This window comes from Pristiophorus japonicus, chromosome 16 (genome assembly GCF_044704955.1).
Source record: "Pristiophorus japonicus isolate sPriJap1 chromosome 16, sPriJap1.hap1, whole genome shotgun sequence".
In the NCBI taxonomy this organism is placed as follows: Eukaryota; Metazoa; Chordata; class Chondrichthyes; family Pristiophoridae; genus Pristiophorus; species Pristiophorus japonicus.
In genome coordinates, this window is record NC_091992.1 from 134,697,304 (window position 1) to 134,715,617 (window position 18,314).

General features: G+C 53.4%; 1 protein-coding gene across 2 annotated transcripts in view; it reads right to left on the reverse strand.

The window, feature by feature from the left end:
- Positions 1-1,989: 1,989 nt before the first annotated feature.
- ca10a (carbonic anhydrase Xa) overlaps positions 1,990-18,314 on the reverse strand; it is a 410,115-nt gene continuing 393,790 nt past the window's right edge. Inside the window, exons 8-9 of one of the 2 annotated variants that reach the window (XM_070858252.1) lie at positions 10,851-11,025; positions 1,990-2,220 (exon numbers count right to left, since the gene is read on the reverse strand). In XM_070858252.1, coding sequence (XP_070714353.1) covers positions 2,198-2,220; positions 10,851-11,025 — 198 coding nt within the window. In that variant the 3' untranslated portion in view covers positions 1,990-2,197. Of the gene's footprint in view, positions 2,221-7,986; positions 8,048-10,850; positions 11,026-18,314 lie in introns of those variants that run through there. The other variant, XM_070858251.1, reaches the window with a different exon arrangement.

The window sequence follows — 18,314 nt, forward strand, 5'->3', positions numbered from 1 at the left end:
AGTACTGAGGGAGTGCCGCACTGTCGGAGGGGCAGTACTGAGGGAGCCCCGCACTGTCGGAGGGGCAGTACTGAGGGAGCCCCGCACTGTCGGAGGGGCAGTACTGAGGGAGCGCCGCACTGTCAGAGGGGCGGTACTGAGGGAGCACCGCACTGTCAGAGGGGCAGTACTGAGGGAGTGCCGCACTGTCGGAGGGGCAGTACTGAGGGAATGCCGCACTGTCAGAGGGGCAGTACTGAGGGAGCGCCGCACTGTCGGAGGGGCAGTACTGAGGGAGCGCCGCACTGTAGGAGAGGCAGTACTGAGGGAGTGCCGCACTGTCGGAGAGGCAGTACTGAGGAAGCCCCGCACTGTCAGAGGGGCAGTACTGAGGGAGTGTCAGAGGGGCAGTACTGAGGGAGTGCCGCACTGTCGGAGGGGCAGTACTGAGGGAGCCCCGCACTGTTGGAGGGGCAGTACTGAGGGAGCCCCACACTGTCGGAGGGGCAGTACTGAGGGAGTGCCGCACTGTCAGAGGGGCAGTACTGAGGGAGTGCCGCACTGTCGGAGGGGCAGTACTGAGGGAGCCCCACACTGTCGGAGGGGCAGTACTGAGGGAGTGCCGCACTGTCAGAGGGGCAGTACTGAGGGAGTGCCTCACTGTCGGAGGGGCAGTACTGAGGGAGCCCCACACTGTCGGAGGGGCAGTGTTGCAGTGTAGAAGTGCCGGGGCTGAGGACCACATCCCGCGGGGGGGGCGGAGAGGGGGTGGGGGAGGGGGAACCGGAATAAATACCCAGTGGGCACCCCAGGCTCATGTTTCAAAGACATTTATTGAGCTCTTTACATTAAAACCAACACAGTGTATGAACATTGTAAACAATTAACATAAAAAGGCGTCAGCTCGATGTGTACCCGAGTGTGTACCACTTTCACACGGCACACCATTTGTTCCCCATCGGGGCCGTTCTGACCTGCCCTCTCCCACTGGGAATATATTTACAAGGTTCACCGCAGGTATGTTTGACTCGTCCCTTCGATTTAGCCGAAGCAATTTTGAGCTGAGAAGCGGGGCAGGGGAGGGGGAGGGGGAGGGAGAGGGGCAGGGGCAGGGGGAGGGGGAGGGGGAGGGAGAGGGGGAGGGGAAGGGGGAGGGGGAGGGAGAGGGGGGGCCCCACTTCCTCCCCCCAGCACCTCTCCCCTCCCCTCCTCTCCGAGTTTCCTGGGACTACCTCTCGGGTCTGGATATCGTCGGGTACGAGGGCTCAGCGGTGATCTGACTGGGCCAGTAATCCCGAGGCCCGTGCTAAGGATCCAGAGACACAAGTTCAAACCCCACCGCGGCAGCTGGGGAATTTAAATTCAGTTCATTAAATAAATCTGGAATATAAAGCCAGTGTCAGTGATGGTGTCGATGAAACCACCGGATACTCGCAAAGACCCGCCTGGTTCACTAATGTCCACGAGGGAGGGAAATCTGCCACCCTTACCCGGTCTGGCCGATATGTGACTCCAGGCTCACAGCGATGGGGTTGATTCTATAACCGCCCCTGGAATGGCCCAGCGAGTCGCTCGGTTGTATAAGGTGGCTCGGGACCACCTCCTCGCGGGCGATTCGGGACGGGCAAGAAACGGCGGGCTTGCTGGCGATGCCCACATCCCGGGAACGAATGAATGAATAAATATGGGCCCCATCTTGAATGTGGAAAATGGCATGTAAAGCTTTCGCCTGGGCACCGAGTACACGGTCGGGTTTGTGTAGTTGATGTTAGCGGTTCTGGCTCAGCACGATGTCCACAATATATACAAAGGCCATCAAAGCCCCTCTGGTTTGTTTTAATTGGAACCGAGGCAGCTAGGTTAAAATTTATATAGATTCTCCCCTTTCGATTTCACCCCCCCCCGCCCCCCAATCAAAATTGTAAGTATCAAAACCACGCTTGCTTGTTAAATTATTTATGTTATTCCCCCCCTCTCCCCCATCTAAAATGGATACTTTAAATCTGACGCAGTTGTTGCTGCCACCCTCGGTGTTCCTGCGACTGGAAGCTGAGACAGACGGCGCCCGTTTACATATCAAAAGTTTGTCTCTCTTCAAGGTCGTTGTAAAAGATAAATCCCCCGAGCGCGGGATTGGAGCCGATTGCCGTCTCTGTAATGCATATTCACAGCAGGAATATCTCGCCAGGGTTAAATTCCGGATAAATAGCGTCTGTTATTATTTTAGGAGCCATTCATTAACTGCAAGAGAAAGAGAGAAAAGCAGAGAATGAGGGTACAACACTCACAATCTCTTGATAAATATTCACGGAGTGTGCCGTGCGTGTCAGAATCAAGGACATGCAACGTCCAGAAGTGACCGTTTGGACAATCAGACCTGCTCCTTCCCCACAACATGGGCGCTGCCACTCACTTAACCTCCGGGGGGAGGTCCCACACACATTTTCTCCTCTCTCTCGATTGTGTTTTATGAAGTATTACACAGAATGTACGGCACAGAAACCGGCCAGTGGGCCCACCGCTCCGTGCCGGGGTCTATGCTCCACACCAGCCCCCTCCCACCCCTCTCCATCTCACCCCATCACCATATCCTTCTATTCCTTTCTCCCCCATGTGTTTATCCAGCTTCCCCTTAAATGCATCGATACTATTCGCCTCAACCCCTCCCTGTGGCAGTGAGTTCCACATTCTCACCACTCTCTGGGTAAAGAAGTTTCTCATGAATTCCCCATTGGGTTTATCAGTGACTCTCTGATATTGATGGCCCGAGTTCTGGTCTCCCCAACAAGTGCAAACATTTTCTCCGAGCCGACCCTATCAAACCCTTTCATAATCTTAAACACCTCGATCAGCTCACCCCTCAGCCTTCTCTCTCCCAGAGAAAAGCGCCCCGGTCTGTTCAGTCTTCCCTAGTCGGTATAAACCTCTGAACTTGTTTTAAGGTTCATTGAAATCCGAGATGAGCTTGCAACCTTCATTGTGCAGACTCTCGCATCCTGTACCGTGCAGATCTAGTCAGATGCATCGTTACATCAGTGCCACAGTGTTAAGGGGATAGCGATAAATTCTCAAACACCATCCTAGCCCTCTCCCTAACCCCACCCCCAGGGTAAATCAGCGACTGCTCCTGCCATCTCACTGCTCCCGCTCACGGTGTTAGAGAGAATGTCCATCACCACTGCTCCGTGCCGGGTTTATGGTACGCACCAGACTCCTCCCACCCCGATCACCATAACCTTCTCGTCCTTCAGTGACGGGGAGAGACTGGAGAAGCCGGGGTTGTTCTCCTTGGAGCAGAGAAGGTTGAGAGGAGATTTGATCGAGGGGTTCAAAATCATGAGGGGTCTGGACAGAGTAGAGAGAGAGAAACTGTTCCCATTGGTGGAAGGGTCGAGAACCAGAGGACACAGATTTAAGGCGATTGGCAGAAGAACCAAAGGCAACACGCGGGAAAACTTTTTTACGCAGCGAGTGGTTAGGATCTGGAATGCGCTGCCTGAGAGGGAGGTGGGGACAGACTCAATCGTGGCTTTCAAAAGGGAGTTGGATAAGTACCTGAAGGAAAAACAATTGCAGGGCTCCGGGGGAAGGGCAGGGAGTGGGACTGGCTCAATGGGCCGAATGGCCTTTCACCGTCCTGTAACCATTCTATGATTGCTCTCTCGCTCATGTTTATCGAGCTTCCCCTTAAATACTCCGAGTCAGACAGTGGCTATAAAACCATTCACACCCTCAGGGGGACTAGCAAACTTTCAGTGCAAAAGGAACCCTGGAGGTTTCAGAACTGGTGATGTAGGTAGCCATGTGTTTGGTGTTCACACACACATTCTCTCTCCCCCCGCCCCCCTCTCTCCACCCCCCCCCACTCCTCTCCCCTCTCTCGCTCTCTCCTCCCTCCCTCTCCCCCTCTCTCTCTCCTCCCTCTCTCCTCCCTCTCCCCTCCTCCTCCACCTCCCTCCCTCTCCCCTCCCTCCCTCTCCCCTCCTCTCTCTCCTCCCTCTCCCCCTCTCTCCCTCCCTCCCTCTCCCCTCCTCTCCGTTCTAACAAGCTGGCCATGGATTGATGAGGATCCACAGATTTACAGGATGCCCTTTCAGACGACCTCAGCTCCCTAGTGTTCTGCTCATCAGCATCTCGCTGACAGGCAGCGAGAGAGGGGACAATGTTGTGATATCGGCCAGCACTCGCTCTCCAGGGCGGTGAGCAGTTCTTCACCAATCACACACCGGTCTGTCCTCCTGCTCCCCCAGCACCTTCTCCTCCTTCGAGCATCTCACCGTATCCCACCCCCTCATCCCACCCCACCCTCCCACCCCACCTCACCCCTCACCCACCCTCACACCCTCTCACCCTCCCCACCCCACCCCCTCTCCACCCTCTCACCTCCCCCACCCTCTCACCTCCCCCACCCTCTCACCTTCCCCCACCCTCACACCCTCTCACCCTCCCCACCCCACCCCCTCACCCTCTCACCTCCCCCATCCTCACACCCTCTCCACCCTCACACCCTCCCCACCCTCTCACCTCCCCCATCCTCACACCCTCTCCACCCTCTCACCTTCCCCCACCCTCTCACCTTCCCCCACCCTCTCACCTTCCCCCACCCTCTCACCTTCCCCCACCCTCTCACCTCCCCCACCCTCTCACCCTCCCCACCCTCTCACCTCCCCCACCCTCTCCACCACCCTCTCACCTACCCCCACCATCACCCCCTCATACCCTCACACCCTACCCCACCCCACCCTCACCCCCTCCCCCACCCCCTCCCCACCCTCTCATTTACAATTCTTGTTCTCTCCTGCCCACCCACGTACCATATACATTTTATCACAGATATATCCTCACTGCTTTCCTCCCTCCGCCTCTGCACCGAGCGACTTCTCATCCTCGGTGATTTCAACCTCCATCTCAATTCATCATGCTCTCTCCTCTGAGTTCACGACCCTCCTCTCCTCCCTTACTCTCTCCCTCCATGTAAACTCCCCAGCCCATGTTCACGGCCACCCCTTGACCTTGCCATCTCTCGTGGCCTTGCTTTTCCTACCGAGTCAATTACAATAAGCCCATCTTTGACCATTTCCTTGTATCATTCCCCACCCACATCCCCTTTCCCCCACCCAACCCTACTTCCTTCTGCATCCGCCCCTGGAAAACACTCAATCCAAGCTCTCTCACAACTGCACTTATCAACTCCAAACTGTCCAACCGTTGGCCCTCCTTTCACCATGACCTTTCTGCAGCCACTGATCTGCTCAACCACACCCTCATCACCACCTTTGATGCCCTAGTCCCTATTGAAACCATTACTCTCACCGTTCACCCTGGAACAGCCCTCATCTTCATTCCCTCAAGTCAAAGGGGCGCAGACTTGTGGCAGACAACTGGTTTAACCGTTCACCACCAGATCTGGCTTGATCACATAAAGCATTATCGGGTCCTACTCTTGTCTCCAAAGCCGCTCAAAGAATTATTCTGGAATGCAAAGATAACCCCGGCTACTATTCTCTATTGCTAACCATCTTCTTAAACCCTTCTCCACTGTCTCCACCACACTCACCTCCAACAACAAGTGTGAGGAGCTCATGGACTTCTTAGTCTCCAGGACTAAGACCACCCGATCAGCTGCTTCTTCCAGTTCCCTTCCTTCCCCTAGCCCATGGGGGAAAAATTCCTCCGAGATTTCCCCCCTGCTCTCGTTCTAAACTCGCATCTTTCTCCAGTTTTTCTCTGATCTCTCCTCTTGACCGCTCCGAGCTCATCCTGTCCATGAGACCCACTTCCTGCTCCCCTGACCCTGTTCCCACTAAACTGCTGACAACCCAACTTCCTTTTCTGGCTCTCACGTTAGCCGATATTGTTAACGGTTCTCTCTCCTCAGGTACTGACCCCCTCTCCCTCAAATCTGCCGTCATCACCCCTCTCCTCAAAAAAACAACCCTTGACCCCATTGTGCTTGCAAACTACCGTCCCATCTCCAACCTCCCTTTCCTCCAAAGTCCTTGTTGTCGCCTCCTAAATCCGTGCCCATCTTTCCCGGAACTCCATGTTTGAATCTCTCCAATCCGGTTTCCGCCCCTGACACAGGACCGAAACGGCTCTCATCAAAGTCACCAATGACATCCTTTGTGAGTGTGACAAAGGCAAAATATCCCTCCTCGTCCTCCTCGACCTGTCTGCAGCCTTTGACACGGTTGACCACTCTATCCTCCTCCAACGCCTCTCCACCATCGTCCAGCTGGGTGGGACTGCACTCGCCTGGTTCCATTCTTATCTCTCATCGTAGTCAGAGAATCACCTGCAATGGCTTCTCCTCTCGCCCCCGCATCGTTACCTCTGGTGTCCCCCCCGAGGATCTATCCTTGGCCCCTCCTATTCCCCATCTACATGTTGCCCCTTGGTGACATCATCCGAAAACACAGCGTCAGTTTCCACATGTACGCTGATGACACCCAGCTCTACCTCACCCCCACTTCTCTGTACCCCTCCTCAGTCTCTAAATTGTCAGACTGCTTGTTCCACATCCAGTTCAGGATGAGCAGAAACTTTCTCCAATTGAATATTGGGAAGACCGAAGCCATTGTTTTCCGTCCCCGCCACAAACTCCGTTCCCTAGCCACTGACTCCATCCCTCTCCCCAACTTGTGTCTGAGGCTGAGCCAGACTGTTCACAACCTGGGTGACATATTTGACCCTGAAATGAGCTTCCGGCCACATATCCACAGCATAACTAAGACCGCCTATTTCCACCTCCGTAACATTGCCCGTCTCCACCCTTGACTCAGCTCATCCGCTGCTGAAGCCCTCATCCATGCCTTTGTTACCTCTAGACTTGACTATTCCAGCACACTCCTGGCTGGCCTCCCACATTGTACCCTACGTAAACTAGAGGTGATCCAAAACTCGGCTGCCCGAGTCCTAACTCGCACCAAGTCCCGCTCACCCATCACCCCCTGTGCTCGCTGCCCGTGTCCTAACTCGCACCGAGTCCCACTCACCCATCACCCCCTGTGCTTGCTGACCAACATTGGCTCCTAGTTAAGCAACGCCTCAATTTAAAAATTCTCATCCTTGTTTTCAAATCCCTCTATGGCCCTCGCCCCTCCCTATCTCTGTAATCTCCTCCAGCCCCACAATCCCCCCGAGATGTCTGCGCTCCTCTAATTCTGCCCTCCTGACTATCCCTGATTATAATCGTTCCACCATCGGTGGCCGTGCCTTCTGTTGCCTGGGCCCCAAGCTCTGGAACTCCCTCCCTAAACCTCTCTACCTCTCTTCCCTCCTTTAAGACGCTCCTTAAAATCGACCTCTCACCTGCGCTAATTTCTCCTTGTGCGGCTCGGTATCAAATTTAATTGTTTTGTCTTAAAACACTCCCGTGAAGCACCTTGGGACGTTCGTCTACGTTAAAGGCGCTATATAAATACAAGTTGTTGCTGCGCTGAGTGTCGCAGTGAGCCACTCAGACACTGAGTTTCCCTCTCTGGGCCCGTTATGCTATACGGTGGGGCGAAATACCGATTTGTCTGAATAAATATTTATAGATACACATTCCATATACACATTCTATATACACATTCTATATACACATTCTATATACACATTATACCTGTACTACTAACTCCCTGTCCATCAGCACAGCAGCAATGCTGGGCCCGAATGAATTCCCCCGTGATGTCGGTATATATATGTGTGTGTGGATATATATCAATAGATATACATTATTATATAAAGACACACGTATTATATATATATATCTTTTTATATAATATATATGTAGTTATATATACATAGATTTATAGACATATATATTATATATCGACACATATATTCTATTCTATATATGTGTGTGTAGATATATAGATATATATATATATATATAGATAGATACATACACATATACAGAGTATTATATATATATATATACACATGTACATGTATATGATATATATTGTGGATATATGTGTGTGTACACATATCCGGACGCTGTACTTACCGTACATGGGCCAATTCAGATCGGTTTGTTTGGGAAACAATCCCGTGGTTCATTCCGATGGTACAGTTTGTTGAGCTGAAAGATGTAACCCAGTTCAAGGGTCTTAAAAAGTGATTGTTTCCTGCGACAGGCGCACACAATGCAGTAAAAAGGCAGGGCACTCCGAGACACCAGCCACGCGTGGGGCCGAGTCACAGCCTGGGAGCAACTCATCACTCAACACCCCTCACCCCAGGCTCCGCGGCCCACCGGGGTCTTGGGGGTACAGTGTGGGGGTACAGTGTGGGGGTACAGTGTGAGAGGGACAGTGCGGGGGTACGATGTGGGGGTACGATGCGGGGGTACAGTGTGGCTGTACGGTGTGGGGGTACGATGCGGGGGTACAGTGTGTGGAGGACAGTGCGGGGGTACAGTGCGGGGGTACGGTGTGGGGGTACGGTGCGGGGGTACAGTGTGTGGAGGACAGTGCGGGGGTACAGTGCGGGGGTACGGTGTGGGGGTACGGTGCGGGGGTACAGTGTGGCTGTACGGTGTGGGGGTACGATACGGGGGTACAGTGTGGGAGGGACAGTGCGGGGGTACAGTGTGGGGTACAGTGTGGGGTACAGTGTGGCTGTACGGTGTGGGGATACAGTGTGAGGGTACGGTGTGGGGGTACAGTGTGGGGGTTCAGTGTGGGTGTACGGTGTGGGGGTACGGTGTGAGTGTACAGTGTGGGGGTACGGTGTGGGGGTACGGTGTGGGTGTACAGTGTGGGTGTACAGTGTGGGGGTTCAGTGTGGGTGTACGGTGTGAGGGTACAGTGTGAGGGTACGGTGTGGGGGCTCAGTGTGGGTGTACGGTGTGGGGGTATGGTGTGAGTGTACAGTGTGGGGGTACGGTGTGGGGGTACGGTGTGGGGGTACAGTGTGGGGGTACAGTGTGGGGGTATGGTGTGAGTGTACAGTGTGGGGGTACGGTGTGGGGGTACGGTGTGGGGGTACAGTGTGGGTGTACAGTGTGGGGGTTCAGTGTGGGTGTACAGTGTGGGTGTACAGTGTGGGTGTACGGTGTGAGGGTACAGTGTGAGGGTACGGTGTGGGGGCTCAGTGTGGGTGTACAGTGTGGATGTACCGTGTGGGGGTATGATGTGGGGGTACAGTGTGGGGGTACGGTGTGGGGTTACAGTGTGGGGGTACGGTGTGGGGGTACATAAGAACATAAGAAATAGGAGCAGGAGTCGGTCATTTGGCCCCTCGAGCCTGCTCTGCCATTCAATAAGATCATGGCTGATCTGATCATGGACTCAGCTCCACTTCCCCGCCCGCTCCCCGTAATCCTTCACTCCCTTATCACTCAAAAATCTGTCGATCTCCACCTTAAATATATTCCCTGGGGCAGAGAATTCCACAGATTTACAACCCTCAGAGAAGAAATTCCTCCTCATCTCAGTTTTAAATGGGTGGCCGCTTATTCTGAGACTATACCCCCTAGTTTTAGCTTCCCCGTGAGTGGTGACGCAGGGTGCAGGAGGGGTGTTTACAGGAGGGGTGTGTGTACAGGGGGTGTGTGTGTGCAGGTGGGGTGTGTGTACAGGTGGGGTGTGTGTACAGGTGGGGTGTGTGTACAGGGGGTGTGTGTGTGTACAGGGGGTTGTGTGCACAGCGGGTGTGTGTGTACAGGGGTGGTGTGTGTACAGAGGGGTGTGTGTACAGGGGGAAGTGTGTACAGGGGGAAGTGTGTACAGGGGGAAGTGTGTACAGGGGGGATGTATACAGGGGGGATGTATACAGGGGGTGTGTGTATAGGGGTTATGTGTACAGGGGGTGTGTGTACAGGGGGTGTGTGTACAGGGGGTGTGTGTACAGAGGGAGGTGTACAGGGGGGGTGTACAGGGGGTGTGTGTACAGTGGGTGTGTGTGTGTATAGGGTGTGTGTGTGTACAGGGGGAGGTGTAAAGGGGGGGGTGTACAGGGGGGGTGTACAGGGGGGTGTACAGGGGGGTGTACAGGGGGGGTGTACAGTTGGTGGTGTGTACAGGGGGTGGTGTGTACAGGGGGTGGTGTGTACAGGGGGTGGTGTGTACAGAGGGGAGTGTGTGTACAGGGGGGTGTGTGTACAAAGGGGCGGTGTGTATACCGGGGGAGAGTGTGTGTACAGGGGGTGTGTTTACAGGGGGAGTGTGTGTGTACAGGGGGGTGTGTGTACATGGGGTATGTGTACAGGGGGGTGTGTGTACAGGGGGGTGTGTGCACAGAGGGGTGTGTGTACAGGGGTGTGTGTGTACAGGGGTGTGTGTGTACAGGGGTGTGTGTGTACAGGGGTGTGTGTGTACAGGGGTGTGTGTGTACAGGGGTGTGTGTGTACAGGGGGGTGTGTACAGGGGGGGTGTGTACAGGGGGGGTGTGTGTACAGGGGGTGGGTGTGTACAGGGGGTGGGTGTGTACAGGGGGTGGGTGTGTACAGGGGGCGGGTGTGTATAGGGGGGTGTGTACAGTGGAGGTGTGTACAAAGGGGGAGATGTGTACAGATGATGTTTCACGGGGTGGTGTGTACAGGGGTGTTTATACAGGGGGTGGTGTGTTGAGTGGGTGGTGTGTACACGGAGTGGTGTGTACAGGGGGTGGTGTGTACAGGTGCTGGTGTGTACAGAGGGTGGTGTGTACAGAGGGTGGTGTGTACAGAGGGTGGTGTGTACAGGGGGTGGTGTGTACAGGGGGTGGTGTGTACAGGGGGTGGTGTGTACAGGGGGTGGTGTGTACAGAGGGTGGTGTGTACAGGGGGTGGTGTGTACAGAGGTGTTTATACAGGGGGTGGTGTGTTGAGTGGGTGGTGTGTACACGGAGTGGTGTGTACAGGGGGTGGTGTGTACAGGAGGAGTATACCTGTGCAGTCTCACCTCGGTACTGAAGTTTCTGTGCTCGGTTGTTGGGACAGTCCTTTCCCTGGAGGCTGAAGTTGATGTTGGTCCGGATGCAACGGTTATTGAGGGGTTGCACGGGTCTGAAGTTATCACTCATGCTCAGGAATATCTGTGACGGCTGATTCTGACTCAAAAGTCTTAAAGAGTGCATCTGGAAGGGTGAGAAAGAGAGAACCGTCACTTGTATATGACTCTCACTGGGGTACAGTCCCACACACACTGACTCTCACTGGGGTACAGTCCCACACACACTGACTCTCACTGGGGTACAGTCCCACACACACTGACTCTCACTGGGGTACAGTCTCACACACACTGACTCTCACTGGGGTACAGTCCCACACACACTGACTCTCACTGGGGTACAGTCCCACACACACTGACTCTCACTGGGGTACAGTCCCACACACACTGACTCTCACTGGGGTACAGTCCCACACACACTGACTCTCACTGGGGTACAGTCCCACACACACTGACTCTCACTGGGATATGGGTCCCACACACACTGACTCTCACTGGGGTACGGGTCCCACACACACTGACTCTCACTGGGGTACAGTCCCACACACACTGACTCTCACTGGGGTACGGGTCCCACACACACTGACTCTCACTGGGGTACAGTTCCACGCACACTGACTCTCACTGGGGTACAGTTCCACGCACACTGACTCTCACTGGGGTACGGGTCCCACACACACTGACTCTCACTGGGGTACAGTCCCACACACACTGACTCTCACTAGAGTACAGTCCCACACACACACTGGCTCTCACTGGGGTACAGTCCCACACACACTGGCTCTCACTGGGATTACTATTATTACGTAGCTACACACAGCACGATCCCACTAACAGCATTGCGACAATGAGCAGTTAATGTATTTTTGGCGATGCTGATTGGGAGATGAAGGTTGGATGGTGACTGGGTTGGCTCCATGTCCTTGTTTAACTCGTGAGGTTGTTTCTGTACTCCCAACAGGCAGACAGGACAATGGCTCGGTTTAACGTCTCCGCTGTAAGACAGCACCCTGCCAATGCAGCGCTGCCTCAGTATTGCAGAACCCCAGCACCTCCAGTCTCTCCACATAACTAACGTCCCTCATCCCTGGTAACTTCTTGGGTAAATCCCCTCTGCTCCACCTCCAAGGTCTTGACATCCTTCCTATAGTGTGCCCAGAATTGGACACAATACTCCAGCTGGGGCCGAACCAGTGATTTATAAAGGTTTAACATAACTTCCTGGCTTTTAGACTCTATCGCTCGATGTATAAAGCCCAAGATCCCATCTGTTTTATTATTAACAGCCTTCTCAACCTGTCCTGCCCCCTTCAGCGACTTGTGTACAACCACCCCCAGGTCCCTCTGTTCCTGCACCCCCTTTAACATTGTACCCTTTAGTCTGTATCACCGCACCCATTCTTCCCACCAAAATGTATCAGCTCACACCTCTCTGTTAAATGTCACCTGTCTGTGTCCTGAAGCCTGTTACTGTCCCCCGCACTGTTCACTACATTTCCAGGTTTTCTCATCTGCAAACTTTGAAATAATACCCTGTGTACCCAAGTCCAGCTCATTAACATATATCGAAACGATCAGTGATCCCGGTACCGAGCCCTGGGGGACCCCAGTGTGTCCCTCCCTCCGGTCTGTAAAACAGCTGCTCACAGATACTCTGCTTCCTGCCCCTGAGCCATTCTGTCTCCACGCTGTCACTGCCCGTTAATACCACTGCCTTCATTTAACTAACAAGTGTAATATGTGGCACTTTATCAAACGCCTTTTGAAAGTCCATATACACAGCATCAACCACATTGCACTCATCAACCCTCTCCTTTACTTCATCACAGAAAGACAATTAAAACACCGCAAATACTCGATGGAGGCTGAAGAAGATTGCTTTAATGAGCCTGTGACACTGTACATATAATGTGCATTCTTAACTTTTATACAATTGCATTGCGAGAATTAACGTGCCCAGAAATTACATCGCATTGCATAGATGTTCTGCATGGATTAACTCCAGGTAAATTATCCCATTTAATAATCTGTATATCACAGCGAAAGTCATCATTCCGCCTGAACTAAACCAACAGAAGTTATTCACGGCAGTGATTACTCCTCAAACAGTCACCACTGCCTGTATGTGAAACTGGTTGGGTTTCGGCATCTGCAACAACAGCGTGTATTTATATAGCGCCTTTAACCTCGAATACCATCCCCCAGAACGTCACAAAAGGGTAATCAGGCAAAAAATCAACACGGAATAAAGGATGGGATATTAGGAGCTTTTCAAAAACGTGGCTGTCCACCAGGTTTCTGTACAGTGGGAGTGAATGGGAAGGGGATTGGGTCCATTGGGATTGTGTACAGTGGGAGTGAATGGGGAGGGGTTTGGGTCCATTGGGATTGTGTACAGTGGGAGTGAATGGGAAGGGGATTGGGTCCATTGGGATTGAGTACAGTGGGAGTGAATGGGGAGGGGTTTGGGTCCATTGGGATTGTGTATAGTGGGAGTGAATGGGAAGGGGTTTGGATCCATTGGGATTGTGTACAATGGGAGTGAATGGGAAGGGGTTTGGGTCCATTGGGATTGTGTACAGTAGGAATGAATGGGAAGGGGTTTGGGTCCATTGGGATTGTGTACAGTGGGAGTGAATGGGAAGGGGTTTGGGTCCATTGGGATTGTGTACAGTAGGAATGAATGGGAAGGGGTTTGGGTCCATTGGGATTGTGTACAGTGGGAGTGAATGGGAAGGGGTTTGGGTCCATTGGGATTGTGTACAGTGGGAGTGAATGGGAAGGGGTTTGGGTCTATTGGGATTGTGTACAGTGGGAGTGAATGGGAAGGAGTTTGGGTCCATTGGGATTGTGTACAGTGGGAGTGAATGGGAAGGGGTTTGGGTCCATTGGGATTGTGTACAATGGGAGTGAATGGGAAGCGGTTGGGTCTATTGGGATTGTGTACAGTGGGAGTGAATGGGAAGGGGTTTGGGTCTATTGGGATTATGTACAGTGGGAGTGAATGGGAAGGGGTTTGGGTCCATTGGGATTTTGTACAGTGGGAGTGAATGGGAAGGGGTTTGGGCCCATTGGGATTGTGTACAGTGGGAGTGAATGGGAAGAGGTTTGGGTCCATTGGGATTGTCTACAATGGGAGTGAATAGGGAGGGGTTTGGGTCCATTGGGATTGTGTGCAGTGGGAGTGAATGGGGAGGGGTTTGGGTCCATTGGGATTGTGTACAGTGGGAGTGAATGAGAAGTGGGTAGGTCCATTGGGATGTTGTAGAGTGGGAGTGCATGGGAAGGCGTTTGAGTCCATTGGTGTGTACAGTGGGAGTGAATGGGAAGGGATTTGGATCCATTGGGATTGTGTACAGTGGAATGAATGGGAAGGGGTTTGGGTCCATTGGGATTGTGTATAATGGGAGTGAATGGTAAGGGATTGGTAGTCACTGGGATTGTGTACAGTGGGTGTGAAAGGGAAGGGGTTTGAGTCCATTGGGATTCTGTACAGTGGGAGTGAATGGGAAGGGGTTTGGGTCCATTGGGATTGTGTACAGTGGGAGTGAATGGGGAGAGATTAATCTATTGGGATTGTGTACGGTGGGAGTGAATGGGAAGGGGTTTGGGTCTATTGGGATTATGTACAATGAGAGTCAATGGGAAGAGGTTTGGATCCATTGGGATTGTGTACAGTGGGAGTGAATGGAAACGGGTTTGAGTCCATTGGGATTCTGTACAGTGGGAGTGAATGGGAAGGAGTTTGGGTAAATTGGGATTGTGGACAGTGGGAGTGAATGGGAAGGGGTTTGTGTCCATTGGGATTCTGTACAGTGGGAGTGCATGGGAAGGAGTTTGGGTAAATTGGGATTGTGGACAGTGGGAGTGAATGGGGAGGGGTTTGGGTCGATTGGGATTGTGTATAGTGGGAGTGAATGAGAAGTGGGTAGGTCCATTGGGATGTTGTAGAGTGGGAGTGAATGGTAAGGGATTGGGGTCACTGGGATTGTGTACAGTGGGAGTGAAAGGGAAGGGGTTTGAGTCCATTGGGATTCTGTACAGTGGGAGTGAATGGGAAGGGGTTTGGGTCCATTGGGATTGTGTACAGTGGGAGTGAATGGGGAGAGATTAATCTATTGGGATTGTGTATGGTGGGAGTGAATGGGAAGTTGTTTGGGTCTATTGGGATTGTGTACAATGAGAGTCAATGGGAAGGGGTTTGGGTCCATTGGGATTGTGTACAGTGGGAGTGAATGGAAACTGGTTTGAGTCCATTGGGATTGTGTACAGTGAGAGTGAGTGGGGAGGGGTTTGGGTCCATTGGGATTGTGTACAGTGGGAGTGAGTGGGGAGGGGTTTGGGTCCATTGGGATTGTGTAAAGTGGGAGTGAATGGGAGGGGCTTGGGTCCATTGGGATTGTGTACAGTGGGAGTGAGTGGGGAGGGGTTTGGGTCCATTGGGATTGTGTACAGTGGGAGTGAATAGGAAGGGGTTTGGGTCCATTGGGATTGTGTACAGTGGGAGTGAATGGGAAGGGGTTTGGGTCCATTGGGATTGTGTACAGTGGGAGTGAATGGGAAGGGGTTTGGGTCCATTGGGATTCTATACAGTGGGAATGAATGGGAAGGGATTAATCTATTGGGATTGTGTACTGGGAGTGAATGGGAAGGTGTTTGCGTTCATTGGGATGCTGTACAGTGGGAGTGAATGGAAAGGGGTTTGCGTCCATTGGGTTTCTGTACAGTGGGAGTGAATGGGAAGGGGTTTGGATCCATTGGGATTGTGTACAGTGGGAGTGAATGCCAAGAGGTTTGGGTGCATTGGGATTGTGTACGGTGGGAGTGAATGGGAAGCGGTTTGGATCCATTGGGATTGTGTACTGTGGGAGTGAATGGGAAGGGGTTTGGATGCATTGGGATTGTGTACAGTGGGAGTGAATGGGAAGGGATTGGATTATTTGGAATTCTAAGCATTGGGGTTTGTTTCTGATGAACTCAATACTTTGATAGGAATGATGCTTGAATGGGTGGCTGTGTTTAACGGGTACTGTCTGATCACATTAACTGTGATGGCTCAGTTAAGAAGTCAACATGAAAACCCTTTTAATGTTGTTGGTGAGGTGAGAGTGAGGTGAGTAAGTGTTGCGTGGTGTGTCACACCGATGATCACACAGTGTAATCACCAGTTCAGGCATTGCTAAAACTCAATAAAAACACAACATATTCATCGGATAGTTGAAGGAATGTCTTGGGAGCCAAAAACTCTGACACACCGTCAACAAGAATAGACTTCATGGGACAGTGGAAGTGTGCAGGGGTTTATATTGTATCTCTTTCAAAGGTAAAACCTCCCAACAAAACACTTATCATTGCAGGCTAAACAAAACTGGCATCAACCCACCGTCAGGGTCCGAGACTGACCAGAGACAGGGTGAACAGAATGTCTCACCTCCTCCTTTTCAGTGCGAAATACAAAGTTGCAATGCTGCCGGAGAGATTATTTAACCATCATTAGTTGCACGTTTAGTGTGAAGGTTTTTCTCGGAGCTTCATTGGCTATAAAGCGCTTTGGGACGTCCGTTGGTCGTGAAAGGCGCTATATAAATGCAAATCTATCTTTCTTCTTTCAGGTCGTCCCAAAGTGCTTTACTTTTGGAGTGTAGTCACTGTTGTAATGTAGGAAAGGCAGCAGCCAATTTGTGCACAGCAAGCTCCCTCACACAGCACTGCGATAATGACCATGGGGTGGAGATTGTGGGCAGAGGCTTCCCGCGAGTGGAATATTTTACATCCAACCGAGAGAGCAGACGGGGCCTCGGCTTATGTCTAATCTAAAAGATGGCCCCTCCGACAGTGCGGCACTCCCTCAGTACTGCCCCTCTGACAGTGCGGCACTCCCTCAGTACTGCCCCTCCGACAGTGCGGCACTCCCTCAGTACTGCCCCTCTGACAGTGCGGCACTCCCTCAGTACTGCCCCTCCGAAAGTGCAGCGCTCCCTCAGTACTGCCCCTCTGACAGTGCGACACTCCCTCACTACTGCCCCTCTGACAGTGCGGCGCTCCCTCAGTACTGCCCCTCCGAAAGTGCAGCGCTCCCTCAGTACTGTCCCTCCGACAGTGCGGCACTCCCTCAGTACCGCCCCTCCGACAGTGCGGTGCTCCCTCAGTACTGTCCCTCTGGCAATGCGGTGCTCCCTCAGTACTGCCCCTCCAACAGTGCAGCACTCCCTCAGTACTGCCCCTCCAAAAGTGCAGTGCTCCCTCAGTACTGTCCCTCCGACAGTGCGGCACTCCCTCAGTACTGTCCCTCCGACAGTGCAGCACTCCCTCAGTACTGCCCCTCCGACAGTGCGGCGCTCCCTCAGTACTGCCCCTCCGACAGTGCGGCACTCCCTCAGTAATGCACCTCCGAAAGTGCAGTGCTCCCTCAGTACTGCTCCTCCGACAGTGCAGCACTCCCTCAGTACTGCCCCTCCGACAGTGCGGCACTCCCTCAGTACTGCACCTCCGAAAGTGCAGTGCTCCCTCAGTACTGCTCCTCCGACAGTGCAGCACTCCCTCAGTACTGCCCCTCCGACAGTGCGGCGCTCCCTCAGTACTGTCCCTCCGACAGTGTGGCTCTCCCTCAGTACTGCCCCTCCGACAGTGCGGCGCTCCCTCAGTACTGCCCCTCCGACAGTGCGGCGCTCCCTCAGTACTGCACTGGAGTGTAAGTCTAGATCATTAAGTCAACCAGAGGGGAGATGAAGTGACATTTTGTTTACGCAGCGAGTTGCTATGATCGGGAATGCGCTGCCAGAAAGGGCGGTGGGAGCAGAGTCAATAATGACATTTAAATGGGAATTGGATAAATAATTAAAAAGGAGGGGAAGGGAGAAGGTGCGACAGGAGAGGGGGAGAGGGGAGTGAGGGGAGGGGAGGGGAGTGAGGGGAGGGGAGAGAGAGGAGGGGAGAGGGCAGGAGGGGAAAGAGGTGGGAGGGAGGAGATGGGGAGAGGGTTAAGAGAGGGGGGAAGGGAGGAGGGTGGGGAGAGGGGAGGGGAGAGGAGAGGGGGAGAGAGGGGAGGGGAGAGGAGAGGGGGAGAGAGGGGAGGGGAGAGGAGAGGGGGAGAGAGGGGAGGGGAGAGAAGAGGGGGAGAGAGGGGGGAGAGGAGAGAGCGAGAGAGGGGAGGGGGAGAGGAGAGGGGAGGGGAGAGGAGAGGGGGAGAGAGGGGAGGGGAGGGAGAGGGGGAGAGAGGGGAGGGGAGAGGAGAGGGGGAGAGAGGGGAGGGGAGAAGAGAGGGGGAGAGAGGGGAGGGAGAGGAGAGGGGGAGGGGAGAGGAGGGAGAGGAGGGGGAGAGGGGGGAGAGAGGGGAGAGAGGGGAGGGGAGGAGAGGGGGAGAGGGGAGGGGAGAGGAGGAGTGGGAGAGAGGGGAGGGGAGAGGAGAGGGGAGGG